This window comes from Salvia miltiorrhiza, chromosome 5 (genome assembly GCF_028751815.1).
Source record: "Salvia miltiorrhiza cultivar Shanhuang (shh) chromosome 5, IMPLAD_Smil_shh, whole genome shotgun sequence".
NCBI classification, from domain to species: Eukaryota; Viridiplantae; Streptophyta; class Magnoliopsida; order Lamiales; family Lamiaceae; genus Salvia; species Salvia miltiorrhiza.
Window position 1 is genome coordinate 12,054,419 of NC_080391.1, and position 21,737 is coordinate 12,076,155.

The window sequence follows — 21,737 nt, forward strand, 5'->3', positions numbered from 1 at the left end:
ATCACACCATATGATAGGAACATGATGAATAGATAGCCCGAGCTCGACAAGAAGAGATTTTATCCACATAACATCGGCTGCAGAATCTGCTATAGATCTATATTCTGACTCAGTTGAACTGCGAGACACCATTTTCTACTTTTTATAGCTCCATGAGAGGAGATTAGATCCAAGAAAAACACAATACCCTCATGTGGATTTCCTGTCATCAAGAGAACTTGCCCAGTCAGCATCAGAAAACATAGCAAGAGGAAGATAGGAGGATGGCGTGAAGGCAAATGTCTGATTTATAGTTCCTTTGAGATATCGAAGCAATCTTTTGCAGGCTTTCCAATGGTTTTCAGTAGGTTGTTGAAAAAATTGGGTTAGCTTGTTGACTATAAAGGATATATCCAGCTGAGTTAAGGTGAGGTATTGAAGAGCACCTATAGTGCTGCAGAGTGTTGGATTGGAGAAAGAAGGGGTGTCATTTTGAGAAAGTTTTGCACTGATGTCATATGGGGATGGTTGAGGCTTGCAGTCGGCTAAATTTGTTTTGGATAGTAGGTCATGAATATATTTTGATTGATTTAGAAGATATGAATGAGAGGCGATTTTGAAGACATGTATACCAACAAAAAAATTGATTGTACCAAGGGTTTGAGGGTAAATTTTTTAGAGAGAGCTGTAATAAACTGAGAGATGAGATTAGAATATTCTCCAGTGATAAGTATATCATCCACATACACTAGCAAGACAATAAGCTTCCCATTCTTTCTCATGTTAAAAAGAGAGTGATAAGAGGTTGAGCACCTGAATCCACAGCTGAGTAAATGAAGTTTTAGTTTTTCATGATACAAAGCCCTAGGAGTCTGTTTCAATCCATAAAGAGATTTATTAAGTTTGCAGATATGATGAGGTTTAGTGGGATCAATAAAACCTTCTGGTTGCTGCATGTAAACTGGTCTATCCAATGTGCCATTTAGAAAGGCATTGTTAATGTCCAACAGATGTATATCCCATTTGAATGTCTCCATGAAATAATACCTGCTCTCTGTTGAAAATCTTTGGCTTCTAGTCTAGCTTTGAGTCTATCCACTGTCCCATCTGCATTTTGTTTAACTCGAAATACCCATTTGCACTGTATCAAATTCATATCAGAATAATAAGGAATTAGTTCTCATGTAAGCTTTTCAGCGATAGCAGCCATTTCTTTGTTCATGGCCTCAAGCCAGCCTGGATGAGCAATATCATCAGAAGTAGAGACATGGATTATAGCAATAACAACTGTTTTACCTGTGTCAGTAGTGCAAGCTGTAAAAAATTTAGGCTTGTAGATGCCACTCTTAGCTTTGGTTCTCATGTCATGTTGATTGAGTATTTGAGGTGGAAGAGATGGAGAGTGAGATGATTGAGAGGAGGTGGCAGTGGAATGAGAAGGAGATGAAGTATTTTGAGGAGTGTGAATTGGAGGAGTATTTTGAGGAGTATGTTAAGGATTATGATGGGGTGATGGAGTATGTTGTGGGGTCAGAGGTACAGGCTGAGGAATGGGGACTGGAGGAGTGCAAGATGGAGAAGAGATATCTGCTGGAGATGGTGTTAGGGTGGGAAAGAGAGTTGAGTAAGGAGATTCTAACTCATTGAAGATGACAGTCCTAGCTATGTAGAGTCTACCCGAGGAATGAAGGCATTTGTATCTCTTGTGGTCTGGATTATAACCAAGGAACAAGCATTTTGATGACCTAAACTCCAACTTTGATATCCAAAGGTGCGGAGCATTGAGTAGTCTGGAGTATTTTGGTACAGTTTCTGGTAGGGAGAAGTGTTTTGAAGAGAGGGTGAGGGCAGCCTATTGATGAGATGAACTGTCGTAGTGAAAGAGTCCCACCAAAACTTATGAGGTAAGGATGCAGTAGCTAGTAATGTGAGGCCTAGCTCTGTGATATGCCCGTGCTTGCGCTCAGCTCTACCGTTTTGTTGGTGAGTGTGTAGGCAAGGGTGTCTAAAGGTGATCCCCAATTGAGCTAATATCGGTTTAAGTGACCTATATTCCCCCCTCCCCCCCCCCCCCAATCAGACTTAATAGCTTGAATTTTGGTGTGTCTTTCTACAAAAGCATTAAACTGAGTGAAGTGAGTAATGACTTCAGATTTTAAGTGAAGAGGAAAGATCCAGGTATACCGAGTGTAGTCATCTATAAAATGCAGGTAGTATTTGAAACCTTGAATAGATGGAGTGGAACTTGGTCCCCAAATGTCAGTGTGAATCAATTGAAATGGAGCAGTGGTTTTAACAGGAACATAAGAAAATGAAATGCTATGTATTTTTCCCATTGCACAAGCTTCACAGAAAACAGGTTTGGAGTGTGGTACATTCATAGCCTTTAAGGCTTGATAGAGAGTATTACTACAAGGGTTGTTTTGAGCTTGATAGAATGCCAAAGATTTACAGTGTTGTTTTAAGCTAAAAAAACAATCAGCTACTGGAGTTTTATTTGATGGGACTTGAGGCTTTATTTGATGAGATGTAGGTAGATGATATAGGCCTTCTTTAAGAGTGCCCTCCAGTAGGATTCTGTTGGTGTTGATGTCCTTGACAAAACAGGAATTAGGATGAAATTCAAGATATACATCATTGTCATTTCTGAACTTAGAGATGCTACGTAAGCTCTTAGTGATCTTAGGAGCAGCTGAATGTTTTTAAAATGTAAAAGCTTTGAAGATTGATTAGATGGTAGAAAAGCAGAACCTATATGAGTCATGGAGAGTTGAGAGCCATTACCTACAGTTAGAGTTTCTGATCTGGAGTATGGAGCTTAGATTTGCATATTTCCAAATTCAGAGGTGACATGAGCATATGCTCCTGAGTCAAGGTACCAATCAGTTCCTGCAGCATGATTAGTGACAGGGGAGATAGTGTAGGCAGATGGTGAGTTGGAAGTGGTGTTAGGATTTTGAGTGTTGTGTGTGAGAGATGAGGAATCAACATGAGTGAAAAGAGCTTGAGAGGAAGAAGATTGATTAAGTTATGGACCAGTGGAACTCACATCAAATCTTCGAAAGCATTTTAAAGTGGGTTAGTGGAAATTGTATGAATATTAAGTATAGAAAGAGTGTGTATTGCCAAAAAAGAAAATGAGACATTTGGAGTGGGACGGAGGGAGTATAATTTAAAGATATGCTAGTTGATGTGGCAATAGTTATCTTGAAAGATTTGATTTCATATTTTGAAAAGTATAGGGATGAAGGTTTTTAGTCTGCCTTTACATTAGCTAAGGAGCTTGCACCTAAGATGAAAGTTGATTCTATTTTTTCTCCACAACGTAATATTCACCGAAAGAGATTCCAATATCTGCTGAGGAGTTTTTTAGGATAAATTATTTTATTGCTCCAATTTGTAATTAATGTTACAATTGTGCAGTTATCTCAAATTTGCTACAAATGTTTTGAAATTACTTTGTTTAGGAGGAAGGGGGGCTTCTTTTCCTTTTGACTTAGACCCTCTAAAATATGTTGGGTCGGCCCCTGCACGTACGCTTCTCAAAGAACCCATTTCCCAAATGGCCAAATATTTTTAGGGCAAACACAATATTTGGCCACTAATTGAAAAAACACAAATTCTGGCAATTTTTACTTTTTCGAACTGTTTTGCCCTTAAATAGGGCGGATCGAATTCGGGTCGAATTCGAGTTTGCGCGCGAGTTAGGCACATATATATTCAGTGTTGCACGAATGGTACTTATGGTCATATTAGTGTCATTAGTGCCATACGAATGGCACTTATGCCCATATTAGTGACATTAGTGCCATTTTGAACACTTCCGTGTAGGGTTTAGATTATCCATTTCGATTTAGATTCTCTATTTAATGTGTTGCATGAATGGTACTTATAGCCATATTAGTGTCATTAGTGCATATACTCTGTTATGTAGTTGATTTATGTCTAATTGTTCTTAATTTGGGGGTTTGATTGTGCTAAATTTGAGTTAAATATTCTGGAATTTGGTGCGTTTATGAATCTGTTTGATGTGTTGCAGAAGATTTTGATAAAATAGGAGAAAGAATCGTAGTTTGGAGCTTTTGGATCAGAAACGCTTGTTTAGGCGCAAAGTGGTGCACAGTGCTGAAAATCTCGTGCCAGAGCCAGAGCTGACAATCCATATCCAGAGCTCACCGCATCCAGAGCTGATCATATCCAGAGCTAATCATAGCCAGAGCTGACCATTCAGCCAGAGTAGATTTCCAATGCCAGAGCTGACCCAACGCTCCAGAGCATACTACATCTCCAGAGCAGACTACAATTCTACAGAGCTGAATATTCCAGAGCTGACAGCTGCGCGCACAGTCGCCAGCGCTGGCAATCACGTGCAAGGCTGCCAGCACAGCTCCAGAGCTGGCAAACACTCGCCAGCGCTGTTGTAACTTGCCGAGCACTCTTTCCAACCCGAACTTTCCTTTGTTGTCACGATTCTATCTCTTAGGCCTAGTTTGGCTGGGCCGTTCTTGATGATTTTTAGGGTTGATGAAAGGTAGTCTATATAAAGGGCTTAATGTTCATCATGAGAATTATTCTTGAGCCTTCGGACCAAGATAATCTTCTACCTTAGGCATCAAAACACTTTACAGTTTTCTCGTTTTCATAGTTCTTAAGATTTCCAAGTTTTTGTTCTAAGTTAGCGTTCAATTCAGTTTGGTTTAGTTTACTGTTTCGAGTTGTAATCAAGTGACAGTGATTCGCATCTCGCGACGATTTTGGTATTTATTATTTACGTTAATTCTTTGCTTCTACTTGAATTATGTTTTGCTTTCAATGATGCAATTTCGTTTATGTCAGTTTAGATTAGAAGCTTTTAATTACAGTTGTTTAAATTCTTAGCGTAATAGTGTTTAAGTTCGAGTAGCCTTTACTTTACCGTTTAATTCTGCCTAGGGTTAGTAATTTATTTATGATTAAGTATTTGTGTTTCGCCTAGTTTATTCCGAGTTTAATTTCACGTTAAGTTTAATTTACAAGTGTCAGTTTAATTTTACAGTTTTCAAACGACAACCTTTACTACTTTCGTTGTGATACAATTAGAAGCCCTGTTGAATCTTCCTTGAGAGACAACTTGGGTTAGCTTACATGTTATAATAGATCTCGTCCTATTGCGAGTCAATCTAGCATAGTGTTTAGGTTGAGTCAGTAGTGTTGCACGAATGGTACTTATGGCCATATTAGTGTCATTAGTGTCATATACTCTGTTATGTAGTGTTGCACGAATGATACTTATGGCCATATTAGTGCCATTAGTGACATATACTAAGTTTTTTTTTTTGGTTGGCACATACGGCACTATGCCTAACCCGCGCGTAAACCCGAATTCAACCTGAATTCGGTTCGACCTAATTAAGGGTAAAATTGTCTTTACACGTAAAAAATGGCCAGAATTTGTGTTTTTTCAATTAGTGGTCAAATATTGTGTTTTGTTCTTCAAAATGGCTATATCACGAGCGCTCTCTAGAAAGAATGAAAGAAACTAAGTTAAAAGACTAGCCATTTCCAAGAAATGTACCCTTTCTGACTTCCACTCACATTGCAACACTTATGAAAAAGGATTAGGCACTTACTTTGAGAAAAATAACACGATTTCCCTACTAACTTAACTACGCCTATTTCAATACTTTAAAATATTTAAAAATCTTTATTGTATATGTGTGTCAGTGTGTGAAACATTATAAGTTGAATGCGGTACGAGGGATAAGGGAAACTCAACAGAAAAGGGCGAACTGCATGATTCTAGATAGACGCGCTTTGCTAAGTAATAGCAAACTAAATTTTCTTCTATGTGTTTTTCAGTTATGACGACTTTTGGAATCTTCATATTAATTCATTCATACGTAGTCCATGTGCGCGCGCGCACCTATATATATATATATATATCCGTTCTTCACATACCGCATATAATTACACTCGATAGCATTGCCATTCACAAATCCCACTCATCAATCTCATTACTCACACAAACGCGGAAGGAGCTTTGATGAGCCATGGCCCAATATGATCAACAACATACATTTCCTGCCGGAGGAGTTGTGGCTCCTTCGACAGCATATGTAATGGTACCTCCACCAATGGGCTATCCGACAAGGGACACCAACCCCAAAGACCCCTTCACAGCCACTGCCGAGACAACAAGTAGAGGCGACGGCTTCTTGAAAGGATGGTAATCATCTCCACTTAACTAGAATGGTATGTACAAATTGAGGATTGATAGACTAACATGGATACTTGATGTTTTGCAGGATGGTAAACATCTCCACTTAACTAGAATGTTATGTACAAATTGAGGATTGATAGACTAACATGGATACTTGATGTTTTGCAGTATGGCCGGACTCTGTTGTTGCTGGTGCCTCGATTGCTGTTTCTGATCAATCACATACATACTTATTCATTCATTTTTTATTTTTATTTTAGAGTTTATGTTTATTGGATTATTTGATTGATATGCAACCTATGCTACTGCTGCTTTGTGCAACACAGATTTTAAATGTATTGTATTTACCAATATCCTAATTATTCCCTGTTGATCAATTCTCGGACGAAACTTATACATACAAATTAATCATGTTGGAAGAAGCACAAATTAAAACAAACATTTAACAATTTCTCCCAAGCCACTCTATCAAAAATGAGATCCATACAAACATAGAAAACAGTTGTCAAGTCTGTATGACTCAACGATATATGATCAAACCACGGCGAGCTTAAAACATAACAATTTTCATGGGCCATCACGCAAGAAACAGAAACATTGAGCTTAGGTGAAAATAATGGGAGCAAAGCAAAAGAAACAAAGGCTCTCAGGTAATGATAAGAGAGCAATTCGATAGTATATGCAGCAAGGGGAAAGACAAATACTTGCTACGACAAAAACATCAAGCAGAAGAACCCAAAATAAAAAATGACCAAAACACTATTTCAGAGCACCTTTTAACAATGTTTCTGGCTTCACATTAGCCTCAATGGTGAAAACAGGCCATGCAATTATGTGAAATACAGAGGATGGGATCTCAAAAAGTCTAGAAGAAGAATTAATAGCCTGGTCATATTCAATGAGGAGATGCAGAAACATAGGTGAAGTACAGCAAATACTTTCCCACCCCTAGATTAAGATGCAAAAGCTCAGGAGTAAGGAACAGCATATTTCTTTGGAACTTTACAAATCTAACTCTAAAAGCCATTCACGATTGCACAACAGAGCAACAAATGTAAGCTCTCACGTAAAAAGGAAAAAAGGGGACGACAAATACAGTCCACAGAGAGCCAACTTAAAATTTTATCCCACCATGCACCGGTACAATGAGAGATGGTGAAACTCATTGCAAAATGAACCAACTTGGGTGACAAGCATCTGTCCAGCTGAAAGCTGAAGGTGACTTGCTTTCCCAACACATTCAAAGATGCCAAGAAAATCATTTCAAGGGTGCAGCAAGTGGTTTGTGACGCTTATGGGTCATTTAATAGATATCTGCCAAAAGGCGCACAGGTAATCATGAGCTCCCACTTCCTCCACTCGGACCACTAAGACCAGCTACAGGCATAGACCGCTTCACAAATTCCAGCAGCAGTTTTCTTTGCTGATCGCTTGTGTGAGGAAGGCTCGCACGTAAGAGTTCAACAGGCATTTCTCTACTAATTGCTTTGGCTACATCAGCCCCAATGGCGACTGTGTCTGGTGAACCCTGGCTGAGGAACGATTGCACAGTAGAGTCATATTTACTGAAACAGTACTTTGTAAGAAGGCTGAAGAACGCATCAAACGAGGCCTGCCAGAAAGCCCTGTTAGAAATGCTGCAACTATCAGCAGCATGGGGGTCTGTCAGAAGCACAGTTGCCCTCTCAAGAACCGATTTAAGAACAACGGAAGCTCCATCTCCAGCAGGACTCCCAACTGGACGCAAAGGAGGATGCTCAGCTGAACAGACCACTGATGCAAGACAGGCTGCAAGAGCTTTGAGTTCCATACCATGGATACAAGAAGATATAGTCTTAGCAAGATTTGCAGTTGTCATGGATGTGCTATGATCAGGGGAAAGATTTCCAAAGAAGAACCTCAAATTTCGGAAGATGGCCATACAGACAACTCGAGCAAGTTCACCAGGAAAAAGAAGTTGAAGATACTTTAAAAGAAGCTTCCTACCCTTTGGAAGTGAAACTAATCTCAAGAAAACAAGGTCATCTTTGGATGATAAATCCACTGCATCGCCATTATTCCCTAGTGGGTCAACTAGATGAAAGGATGATGCTATTTCTTCAAGTAGCATTTGTTTCCTCTGTTTCAGCTGCACCCCACCATCTGGTAATTGATTAAACTGCAAAAACCTGTCAATATCATCAATATCGAGTAGAAGGCAAATGCCATCCTCAATAGTCACCCTGGCTGCAAGCATAGGCTCCTGTTCCAAAGGCTTCTCACCAATTTTTGTTTCACCACCAGCCCCACTTGATAATTGGGTGTCAACTTCTAGAAGTGGTCGAGGCCTCCGTACTGAGGAGAAAGAAACCCTTCCAAGAGCATCAACCTGGAGAAAAGCATGTGGCTCATCGCTTGCACGGGTCCTCGAAGACCCATCCACCAAATTAGCTGGGCAAAAGTGGTGTCTCAATTTAGCACCGGCAGATTTTCTAGCTAGACAAGCTTGATAATAGTAATCATCAACATAAGGATCATTGCTATGGGTAGCAGCAAGCTGCACTCTGAGAATATTCTCAATTTCATCTGCGCTCATGTACTTTGATTTAAACCTCGGCCAACCCGTATCACCCTTCTGGTTACCAAAATCAGGGCCGTGATGAGGATAGCGCATTCCTTGTCTACCTCTTGGCATCGGCATAGCTCTTTGATCTCTCAAATCAGGGAGCCCAAGTACGTCGAAGTTGTTCAACATAGGTGGCGAAGGAGACAGGCGGGGATTGAATAGCTGAGACTGCAACCCTGATGGATGACCATATGATGGCGGAAATGGATGCTGAGTTCTGGTTTGCTGAGCATGCTGGGGAGGCATCAATTGTGGACGCATTAAGCCATTCGGATGGGATAACTGTTGAGGAGCTACATTGCCCGGGAGGCCAGAACGATCACCAGGATAACTATTCTGATTCGCCCATTGGTTCTGAAGTCGACCATTGACTGGCAAACCATGAGGTAACTGGGACAAATTCCCACCAAATTGGGGCCCATGAGGCAAGGCAGACAATTGAAGCTGAGTATTATTGTATGGTGAGAGATTGGATGAAGAAATTGAGAATTGGTGACCACCAGGGAGGTGTGTAAGATTAGGATGGTTGGACTGGCTATTAGGTGAGGCTTGTTCAGATCTGCCACCAGGGGGTGGATATGAAGTAAATGGTGTTTTTGGAATAAGAATTGGTTCGCTGGAATAGTTATGATGTAGATTTTGTGGTTCATACGGGTGCTGCTGCTGTTGTTGTTGCTGCTGTTCAGGGTATGATGATGTTCTGTGCAATGACTTGGAATCCATGATCCGGAAAGCGGAATATGGTTGTGAGGACAATTGATCCGTTTCATGAGTGGTTTCAACATTAAAATTCCGTCGATCGAGCCAGTTAGTGTTATCTGCCCCTTGTACCCACTCAACACCAGACGCACCTGTAGACAACACATGAGAAAGGACAATATTGAGTAACTGCTTCTGAAAAATAATCCATACTAATGCTGTATGCTGTTGTTTTAGCCTAGGCAGAAATTCCTATAGGAATATACAATTATCAGGAACCTCAGGTGAACATTCTCAAGACAGTGTAAATATGAACACATGACTATAATGTACCACATCTACAACATAATAAGTGGCCATAACACCAATTAAAGTTACAATTGGTACTACATACCTCATTATACTAAACAAGCCATTTGTATGCCCTCATCAAAAATAATACTTCAATGTAGAAGAAACTAAATTGTTTTCATAAATGATATGTTTCCAAGAGCTCAACACAGCTCACGAACCTTAGCATGATCCGACGTCCATCCAAAAAATTAAGACTTTACATGTGCCAGTTGACACCTTAAGTTAAAGTGGAACCCTCCTTGGTTTTAACCAATCTACTACTACCACGAAAGAGATTTACTTCTTACAAAATTGACTTTGCCTATTCTCCCTTGTATATACTTTCATTAATTTAAGGGTAAAATTTATCAATATATTCATGAAATAAGTAAAAAGTTGTTGGGATTTACATTAATTTTTTTAATGATCATCTTAATGGTTTTGTACGATTAGAAGGCGTTTGTTTTGAGTGATAAGGCATGATTGATAAAAGAATCCACCTTAATCAAGTGTTCGTTTGCATGATTGGGCCCGTGATTGATAATTCGGTCCGCATCTAATCACCCAAAGTTGGATTATTTAGTCACCCCTCCGATCCTATCAATCTTATCTATCCCATCCACCAAACCAAACGCCTCCTTAACAAATGAAAAGTAAAACATACACATTGAAATATGTTTGATTGAGTCATATTTTTACATGAATGCAGTTTGGCTAGTATTTTAGATAGCTGAAACATTAATTTTTCAGTTCATTATTCATCATAACTACATGTCTCAAAACTCTTTATGTTGAAAACATGTAAGTTCATGTATTCCAACTTATTGCTTGAAATTAGTGGTAAAAGTTGGTGTTTTAAGAATTACTAATCTTGTCCAACTACATATAGAATATGCATTAAATTCAATTATGCTTTAGCGTGAATGTTTCCAAGACAATTTCAAAATTGAACCATAGAAACACAATGTTCAGGAACTGATGTTAGGCAGAAAAAAAATGCTATCATACTATTAAACTCAACCAATTTTCAAAAACTCATGTTAGGCAGAATAAAATGCTATGGATACAGTGAGATCACAAACAGCGACCTTAAGCTAGTTAGATGCACTTACTTTCTCGGGAATCCCAGTCTGGACGAACTCCTGCACTTGATGGCCCAACATTGTTCAACTATACATAGAAACAGTAGTAGTACATAATAAGTGCATAAGGTACAAGAGGCAATTGTAGGTCAAAACAAGCATGAAACATGTAAATGTAGGACCAATAGAATACCACAGAGCATTCATCAAATAATAATATGAAAAGGATATACTTGTAAAGACAATCAAACAAATAGATAGTATTAATACTATCCAAAATATCCAAGAGAGTTATCAGAAGAAATTGCTGGTAAAGGAAAGGGAAATTAGAAGACATGATTAATACAGCAACTCAATCATAAGCAAAAATGGAACAGGGCACAAACAACTGGTACAATTAGTTTGAACTTCTCGCATGCTTCTTGTTAAATTAAGACAGGCCTCAAAATACTGAACGAACTTGATAGTGCTTATCTAAGAAGCACAGGGACGGGAACAAAATACAAATCCGATACGATATGGGAACTAAATACATCTATTTCCAAAAAATAAAGACAGAATATGTTGAAAATGCGTATATATCTTTTTTAGAGTATTTTAATATTTTTATTATTAATAATATTAATGTAAATTACATAAATAAAGCAAATAACTAGTTAATTACTAAATCCTATAAATATATAATTACATAAAGCCTACAATAAATATATGAAGGCCACAAAAAACTGTAAGCCCATAATAAGGCACAATAAGCCCACAATTTAATCAGTTTGGAGCTCCCTAAACTCACGCCACTTAGCGGCAGCAGCGAGAGGCGCAGACCCAGCGAGTGGCGGCAGCATGGAGTTAGGATGCGACATGTACAGGAAGAAGGCTAAGTAGTGGAAGAAATTGAGAAAGTTTTGAAGAATTTCTGTAATTTTGTTTTTTTTCAACAAATTAGGGCAAAAGGCAATCAAAACATTTTTAATACGTATTTACAAAACCTAAAGAAAATTAAGAAAAATAAATAAAAATACGCCTTTATTGGCTATTATCAAAGTGAGTATTAGAGTCATGACATTAGCCCTCTAAGGACAACGCTTTTGTGGGGAGAAAGGGAGGAGGTGGAGAGAGAGTGTGAAAGGGTATGATATTGAATACTAGTAGCATATCCGAGAACAACTGAAAATGATCTGAACTTGATAAGCATTTTGAGGAAAATTCTCCACAAATTTGATACCTCACCTTAGAAAATGTTTTTGAAAGATCATCAATTTCAGCCAGAGATCCCAATCCATCTCCCTGCAAAAAACATAACAGAGAGAGAGAGAGAGAATCAAGTACAATCCCAAAATGTAAGTCATGTTACTGAATGGTGATGAAATGTCACTACATTACTTTAACATCAAAAGGATAACACCAAACTTGGCATGCACAACTTAGCATCTAGAACTTCCCTGTATGCATGTGAGAAGAACAAGCAAGATAGCATATAAAAAACCAACTTCTAACATTGTTAACAATTATCTGATATGCCAGCGAGACTAATGCAATTTTTTCAACAAAGTTTTCAGGCTGGAAAAATCACTAGAGGGATGAATAGTATTTATAAAAACTCACAAGTAAAAGCCCATCCCAGCAAACACAATGATATCGGACATCAATACATTAAAAAGAAAGAGAGCAGCAAAAGAGTACCTTAAAATATAGAAGAGTCATAAATTGAAAATTTCCAACCACCACCCCCAAGAAAAAGTGAAAAGAAAGAGAGAATTTCAAAAATCAGGTCTGTCAAGAATACCTTAAAAGATATCCAAGAAAAAAGTTTTGAAAGAGAGAGAGAGAGAATTTCAAAATTCAAGTCTGTTAAGAATACCTTAAAAGATACAAGAGTGAGAAATTAGAAATCTCCATGATGTGTAAATTTCAAAACCCGAAGAAAAAAAATTAAAAAAAGGAGAGAATTTCAAAATCAGACAACCTTCCATGGTAGCAAAATTGTCATCAGGTATGTGCTTCTAAAACATATCAGCTTTCACACAGATGTGTAAAAAAAAGCCAAGAAACAATTAAATACTTGATGCAAGCTGCTGCCATCCTATAAACATGGAATCTCTTTAAATCAAGGCTGTCAAGCAAAATGAGCATATCAATGAGTTTCTTCATGAACTTGATTCTTGACTACCCCATGATTGTGCATCCAACCCCAAACATTTTGCAATCCAAAAAGAAAATTGGTTTGTAGAATTTCTGAGACAAGCAAACCAACCTCTCCACCTCAAAGCACATAAACTTCAGCCCACTAGAAGGAAAGAAGTGTTTACAGCATGCAGAAAGGCAGCTATTGTAGCAACCACAGGCCTTAGCAGTAACAACTAAGCAAGTGTGCTAATCAGTAGCGTGGCACATGATAAGAACAGAATATGCAAAAAGCCTACATATGAAAAGCCTCTAAACATCACAATAAAATGGTGCTGACTAGGTAAAGATCATGTAAGCTAGATGCCAAAGCCATGTGCATACATATTAACGGATGCTTTAACCATCAAGAAGTGTAAAAGACAACAAAGGACTACAGACACAGAAATATATTTCTAAAATAATACATGAAAAAATAACAGAGAATGCAGACAAATGTGTAACTAAATTTCAAGCTCTTTGCTCATACATGGAAAGTATCAACTCAAGCAACATGCATAGTAAAATTTCTTATAACAAGTATACCCAACCAATTTAGAACCAAGCAAGCTCCATATGAAATTGTCAAAATTTTGGAAGCCTAATGCTGGGGCTTCTAATAATGTAAAGTGGAAAAGATACATGCACTAAATTCACCCCATCCACACCAAACAACAGAGAGGCTGCCAAGAGAAATATAATATAATACACATGGTTCAACACTTAAAAAGCAACCTGTTCCCCCTCAAATATAAACTCCTCTTCCTCAAACCCAACTGGAGCAACATCATCTTCTTCATCATCTAGTCCCCCTAATTCAACTTCCTCCACAGCATCATTGCCAAAAAATGCATATTGTGATGCATCAAATACTGCGCCCCCTGCAATACCAAACAGAAGAACAAATTTAAAAAGAGTGAACTCCAGAGCCACATTTGAGGAACCTTCGTACTTCAACATTAACAATAAAAACTCTTCAAGTGCATTAGTCAGGGTACAAACAGCCAGACAAAACTTGAAAGAAATTATCAAAAAAAGTCAACACATAAATAAGTTTAGTAGCAAACACAAATAACAAACCCTAATCTAATAGTAAAACACAGTAAATCTATCAAAAACAACACTAGCAAACTAATCTACCCCAAAGTCAGGTATAACAGTAAATCCAAGCTTAGTAAAATTTAAGGCATGACTGATAAAAATGTGCGTGATAAATGGAATATTAAAATCCAAACTATCCCAATGCATCTTAGTGAATCCAGCAGAGGCTCACAACACTTTCACATCGACTGAACACGTAATAAGACATATCCAAACATTGAAATCAATCTGCCAATGCTTAGAGAATAAGTAGATCTATATACAGACAAATACAAGCTTTAAATAACAAAATCACCAACAAAGATAAGCTAACTAACCTGTTGGGGCTGAGCCAAAAGGTTTAAGATCGTGAAGCTTGGAGGACTCGCTAACACTGCCCCTGCCTTCGTATCCATCCATTTAAAAATTATATACTCCAATCAATTAAAAAAGATTGTCATGACGCACAAAATAAAATCTATTCGAACAACTAGCAAAAAACCCCCCAAATATCTTCCAAATTTCTCGAACTGGAAAAATAGGTGCAATAAACTACAAAACCCTAAAAGCAAAAATTATGGAGGTCAAACTGTCAAAAGCTAAACCTAAGAGATGGTGGAGTGGGCAACTAAATTCTCGGCAAATAATTCTAGGGTTTCTGGAAAAGGGGAAGAAAACTAGAAGCCGTGGAAGTTGAGCAACTGCCTTGCGATTTGTGATGTGTCGGGGGAGTATGACGGAGATGTGGGTGGCGGTGGGAATTCTGGTGTCGGAGTTGAACCAAGATCAAATAGTGAAAAAGAAAAGGTGAATTTCAATGAAGTTGGTTTCGAGAAGGTGCTTGATGTGGCAGAGAGAGGACCTCGACGCTGAATCGGTGCAATAGTGAGGTGTATAGAGCTAGAAATGGAATCTGTATGGGTCGCCGATGGAGGCGATTAGATTTTGGAACCCTAGATTTATATGTGTGAACTATAATGCAAGCAGATACAATTCGTTGTTGGTTCATGGACTAATATCAATTAAGTTCTCAATCAAAATAAATAATAAAATAAAATCGTTTGTTCAAGTAAACAATAAGTTAATTATATAATTTACTAATTAAGGTATTAATAGTCTTTATACATATCAATAAAATTGTATAATTAAATTTGATTAGAGGAGTAAAATTGTCCATATAAAATAAATTAATAAAAATTTGTACAAACAAAAAATATAAACCGTCTACAATACAATAAATACCATGCAAACCACCAATGGAAACATTGTTTGCGCCACTAACTCACAAATTTTAAGAATAATCTATCTATATATACATATAATACGAAAAAATGTATCTTATCTTACGTAGCGTCGTATAATCACTTTATTCTAATTTTTTTCAATTATCATTCTTATTTTCTTTTCTAAATCTTTAATCAATATCCACCTCCAATTAAATTTCACCCATTGAAAAAATAAAAATTGCGACAGTAATATTTTAGATCTTATAGAAATTTATTTTAAAATGTGAATAAATCCGAGTTTAATTATTTTTTAACTTGCTAAGACGCTAACTATTAGAATATGAATCAAATCCAATGATATTCGATTCGATTCGATTCATTAAATCCCTACTCGAGGATTATACTTTGTTTTTCTTTAGGAATTGGTTTTCTTTTTATTTTGTTGTAGATTCATAAGATAATATGTTTGTAACCTTAAATACATACTCCCTCCATCCCATTACAAATGTCCTACTTCTCATAATGAGATGTTTCATTACAAATGTTTCATTCCTTTTTTTTACAACATATTATCTCTCTATACCTAATATTTAAACAATTTTCACGAACTCACTTTATATACTAATTACATAGTATTTCTTAATTTGTGCCCAAAAGTAAAGGGACATTTGTAATGGGACGGATGAAGTATTGTATACTCTCTCCGTCTCACTTATATTTGCACACTTTTCTTTTTTGTTTGTTTCATTTATAATGATACTTTCTAAAAATAGTATGTGGTTCATATACACTCTACACATATCAAATAAGTGGTCTCTATTCACTTTACACTCTTAGAGCGTCTGTAGTAGAAAGCCAAGTTTGGCTCTTAAAAGTGGTCCCCACCATTTAAGAGCTCACCCTCCATAGTGGGAGAGCCTCCACTTTGGTACTTGAATTTAGTTATTTATTTTATATTTAATTCTAATGTTGTTTACAATTAAATTTGACATCTAACTTAATAATTAAAACTCCATTGAAATTAAAATTTAATATTATCTTAATTAAAAAATGAAATAATTTAAAAATTATTATAATAATTTTTATTTCTATTTTATCATTATTTTAAATGTATTCATAGATTAAAAATAATAATTAAAAGTCAAATGGAAAATTAGAATTAAAACTATTTGAAATAGGGCTGCCAAGGGCCAACCGGAACCTGTGGTTCGACCCTGAACCACCGGTTCGGTATTAAAATTGAGTTCAAGCCCTTAATTATTATTATTTTTTCCCCCTTTTAGACAACTCTCTTTCGGAATTATTATAGTGAATTAGTTATTAGTATTAGTTAGTTTACTTAATCAATTTTGAAGATTGTAATTTGTATCCTTGTAATATTTTTTTTGTACATAGAATAAATTCAATAAAAATATCAATTTTTATGCATTATTTTGATTGTCAATGTGTTAGAATTATTTTTCTTTTATTGTATTTCAATTTTCAACACAAGTCATTTCATTTAAAAAAAATATTTTGATTGTCAACTTTATAAGTTTATAACTTGTTATAAATTTAAAAAAATGACATGATATTAATTAAGATGACACAAGTATTACTTAATTTAATTTAAAAATATGACATAAAAAATATTACATGTTTATATTTTCAATTTCAACACATGTTTATATTTTATATTTTAAGTTGAATAAAAATTTTGAAATTTCATCACAAATCATTTAATTTCATAAAAAAGAATACCAAAAAAAAATTAAAAAAAAAAAGGACAAAAGTCCGGGAACCGCCGGTTCAGGGTTCAAAAATCGGCCCTTCAAATTTTAGGCGGGCCGGTTCAGGTTCATGAAAATTTTGAACCCGAACCGCCGGTTCGGGCCCCGAACCGGTGGTTCCTAAACCGGTGGCAGCCCTAATTTGAAAGCTACAATAAATTGATATTGTATTGAATCCCAAATTGAAAAATGTAGATGTAACAGCCCGACTTGGGAAAATTTAAAAATATAGTAATAACTAATAAAAGGGCTTCTAGAATAAAGAGATTTACGATTTAATAATGAGTTTGCATTCGAAAAACTCCAAGGATTCGATAAGGTTTTGTTTCGCGGCTCCAATACATAACATTAAACAAATGCAGCGGAATAATGTTGAGTGAGTCTAGGCTCATCATAGCTAGATAAATTATTAATCAAGAATATTGGATAATCATCTGAAAAGTAGATAGAGATTGAACAAGGATCACTCCCCAGCTTAGCTTCGTGTACTCCAACCGCCTACCCTGAAAACATTTGAAAAGAATTTGGGCTGAGTACTAATGTACTCAGTGGGCATGAGTTCTCAAAATATTTTATGAAATAAATAGAGCAGTTTATCCAATATCACAATCATAACTTAGAAGTTTTTAAAAATAGAAATCCACTTCTAAGCATGACAAAATATTTTTCACGTTGAGGGCCCCATGTAATGTTCGATTGTTACTCGCTGCTTATGATCCCGGGCCTTTAACCACCGTCGGATCGCTTACAGCCGCTTAAGTGAACCAGGGATGTTACCTAGACGGAACACATCATCATTTGTGCTTTGGAACGTGTCCAGGAGCACCCTTATAACGTCTGCTTAGCTTTGTTAGTGTACGATGGTGATCAACCCACCGAGCTACTAACCTTGTGTACACAATCCTCATCTAACGTGTTAGGCAAAATGAGAATCTCGATCGATGCTTATGCGAGCATTAAACAGTACAGAACGCACATAAAAATATTTATATTGGATAAACAAGTAACTTTCATGAAATATCAGAGCTTATATAACTCAAGATACATTTTATGTAAAATAAAGCCCACCTCAAAAGCAGAGATTCGATACTTGGCTCACTTGAAGCTTCGCTGCCTTCGGTTACTCGAACCTACAAGAAATCTATTCTTAAATAGGTCTCGAGGTATTGTTCTAAGCTCTAAAGAATATGGAATTTCTAACTATTAATACACTTTGCCTGTATTGAAGAAATAAATATAATAATTAATAACTTAATAATAAATCCAAAACATATAAAATAATTAGCAATTATATATAATATGAATTTAATTAAAATTTAGATTAATCCAAAGAATTTATTACACTAATTGAATCACCCTTGATAATAATAGAGCCCAAGAAAAATATAATTAATAGACTTGTTAATTAAAAGGGGCCCAGATAGTATAAATAAATGGAGCCCATCTGTTGGATTAAAAATTTTTGGCCCATCAGTTTAAATAAAAAAAAATAGCTCAACTGATTAGATTTAATGCAAACCCAATTGAATTTTAAAGAAACCCTAAAAACAAATTAAACATAAGTTAAGATATTTAAAAGAAGGGTTAATATGCAAAAATACCCCCGACGTTACCAACTTACCACCCCAACTACACTTAAGCCCTTAACCTAACGTTGATAGCAACTAACACCCCAAAGTTCATTAAGTACTACAATTAAACCCATAAACAAAATTTATTTCACAAAATTAAGAAATTCATTTTTTTTAATTTATATAGTATATAAAAAGAGAGTTTTCTCCCTCCATTTTTTCCCACTATTTTTTCTCTCTCTTCTCCCATCAATTTTTTCATATAAATAAATATTTTCATACACAGACATAAATAAAATAATTGTAAAATTTTAACAAAGAGAAAGAAAACAGAATATTTTAAAATTTTAATAACTCATTTGTTTTAAATTTATTTTTAATAATTTTTATACCATATTAAATACTAGTATTTTGTTACAAACTTAAACATAAGATGCTTATTAAATATTTCTTCATAAATTAAATTTGATATTATTTAGAAAAGTATTAAAATTGTAAAAGAAAAAAGAGATGAAAAATAATGAAAAAATTGATGGGAGAAGAGAGAGAAAAAATGATGGGAAAAATGGAGGGAGAAAACTCATCTTTTATATATTATATAGATTAAAAAAAATGAATTTCTTAATTTTGTGAAAGAAATTGTTTGTTTATGGGTTTAATTGTAGTACTTAATGAACTTTGGGATGTTAGTTGTTATCAACGTTAGGTTAAGAGCTTAAGTGTAGTTAGGGTGATAACATTAGGGGTGTTTTTGCATATTAACCCTTGAAAGAAATGCACTTTCTCTCTCTCCCTCAAACTCATCGCCCCTCTCTCTCTCTCTCTCTCAGACTATCCCCAATCGTGACATTTGGGGAGAGTCATGCTAATAAGACAAAACAAGTTGATAAAAAAAAATTGGAAGGTCACCAAAATTGCTCGACCTGGGGGATCTGCCGCCCCAAGTCACGCATTTCCATTTTATCTCTTTCCATGCCACATGTCAAATTTTAACTGTGGATTAAATATTTTAACTGTGGATTAAATATTTGGATAAATAAAATTTTATAATGTTTTATCTTTATAAAAAATATATTAAAATTATATTAAAATTTTTCTTATTTTTAGCTCTATAAATATAGCCTAATTTCACTATATTTTCACACCCAAACAAAAACTCTCTCTTTCTTCATTTCACTATATTTCTATTATGGATCCAAATTATCCCAATTATTATTATCCAAATTCTCAAAATCACCAAAACTCCCAAGATTATCCTAAACCTCAAGATTATGCAAATTTTTCATCTTATCCGACTCCTCCCTTTTTTCCGAATTTTGAAAATCAACCAAATTCTCAATTTTATGAATCTCAATTTTCTCCAAATTTATGTCAAATTCCTACCTCTCAAAGAATTTCCACACCAGAAAATGTCTCTTGTAATTTGTTTATGGGTGTTCAACACCCAAACAAAAATCAGAAAGGGGCAAAAAATGTAGCTTGGTGTGTGAAGGAAGATGTTGCCCTTATGTCATCTTGGATCTATGCTAGCGAAGATAACGTTCGAGGAAAAAATCAAAGAGGGGAATCGCTTTGGACACGTGTTCATAAATTGTATCACAACACTCAAGCAGAAAATCCAAATGAGCTCAACGAACGAAACATTGAATCGATGAAAGGTCGTTGGAAACGTCTTAACGAAAATGGAAACAAATGGGTTGCTGCTTGCAGGGAAGCAAATGCTCGAAGAAGGAGTGGCATGAGCAACAACGATGTTGAGAAAGAAGTTCATTCCATTTACGAAGCAGGTGGAAATAAGTAGGGGTGTGCAGCGGGTCGGACCCGGACCGACCCGCCGGGTCTGTTGGACCGAAAATTTTGAAAGAAAGGACCGATCCGGACCGAAAAATGTGTGCGGGCCGACCCGGACCGAACCCGAGCAACGGGTCCGGTTCGGTCCGAGTCCGACCCGCCGAGGCCAAATTTTTTTTTTTCCTATTTCGCACTTAATTTTCATACATAAAACATAATAAATACGATACAAACACATATCAATATCATAGTTCCACCATTCACAATCTACAATTACAATAAAAAACATAAATCAAAATCAATCATCCTTTAGGTTTTAGAAATTTTTTAAATTTAATATTATTATAAATATTAATATATAAAATAAATAATTAATTTTTAATGATATGGGTCGGTCCGGGTTCGGCGGGTTCGACCGGGTCTCGACCCGAACCGACCCAAAAAAAAATCGGTCCTAAGAATTAGACCCGACCCGGACCATACATATACAATGGGTCGGTCCGGTCCGGACCGAACCTGTCGGTCCGAGCGGGTTCGGCGGGTCCGGTTCGGGTTTGCTCACCCCTAGAAATAAGTTTCTAGACTTGGTTGTATTTAATGAAGTTATGAGCAAACATCCCAAGTGGAATGTTCATGATACCACCCATGTTTTTCGTCGTCAAAGTGAAGATGTTGATGACCAGGAAAGTGGTGACAGTTCGAAAAGATCAAAGACTTCGGAAGATGGGGGATTTTCTATCCCTTCTAATCTAGAAACTCCAACATCTGAACAGTCAACTGCGACTCGTCCCATTGGAAGAGATAAGGCAAAAAAGTAAGGAAAAGGTAAGGTCTCACAATCTGAATCTACTCATGAATCTGTTGTTGCTGCAGAACTTCGTGCAATGAGACTCACTAGAGATGCCGAAGCTGAGTTAATAAAGACTCGAATCGAACTGAAGCGCGAGAAGTTGCAAAGAAACGCAATGAAGATAAAAGAAAAAATGTTGCTTGAATTGTTGGCGAAAGAGTACTTATCTCAAGAAGACGAAGAAATGAAACGTCAACTAACTAAAATTGTGTTTGGAGAGTGAATGTATTTTAATCATGTGCTTTCTATGTAATTTTAGTTTATGTACTTTTTATTTATGTGCTTTCTATTTGTCTGATTTTAGTTTTCGCAAATTGTGTTATGCACTTGTTTTATGTTTAATTAATGAAAAAATATATTTCATGTAAAATTGAATAGCATTGGATCCGTTTA

General features: G+C 36.2%; 2 protein-coding genes and 1 long non-coding RNA gene across 3 annotated transcripts; 2 read left to right on the forward strand and 1 right to left on the reverse strand.

Moving 5' to 3' along the window:
• Nucleotides 1–5,917: 5,917 nt before the first annotated feature.
• LOC130986050 (uncharacterized) lies at nucleotides 5,918–6,568 on the forward strand. The gene is made up of 2 exons (XR_009089147.1): nucleotides 5,918–6,210; nucleotides 6,347–6,568. It is a non-coding gene; the product is annotated as an uncharacterized LOC130986050 (long non-coding RNA).
• A 476-nt stretch (nucleotides 6,569–7,044) lies between these two features.
• LOC130986049 (protein PAT1 homolog) lies at nucleotides 7,045–15,165 on the reverse strand. The gene is made up of 5 exons (XM_057909321.1): nucleotides 14,476–15,165; nucleotides 13,793–13,938; nucleotides 12,125–12,181; nucleotides 10,928–10,985; nucleotides 7,045–9,634 (listed from the first exon to the last, which is right to left on the reverse strand). The coding sequence occupies exons 1-5, from the start codon at nucleotides 14,555–14,557 to the stop codon at nucleotides 7,515–7,517; spliced, it is 2,463 nt and encodes an 820-aa protein (XP_057765304.1). The 5' UTR covers nucleotides 14,558–15,165; the 3' UTR covers nucleotides 7,045–7,514.
• Nucleotides 15,166–20,132: 4,967 nt separating this feature from the next.
• On the forward strand, nucleotides 20,133–21,567 carry LOC131025522 (uncharacterized). The gene is made up of 2 exons (XM_057955315.1): nucleotides 20,133–20,490; nucleotides 21,368–21,567. The coding sequence occupies exons 1-2, from the start codon at nucleotides 20,133–20,135 to the stop codon at nucleotides 21,565–21,567; spliced, it is 558 nt and encodes a 185-aa protein (XP_057811298.1).
• The last annotated feature ends 170 nt before the right edge of the window (nucleotides 21,568–21,737 follow it).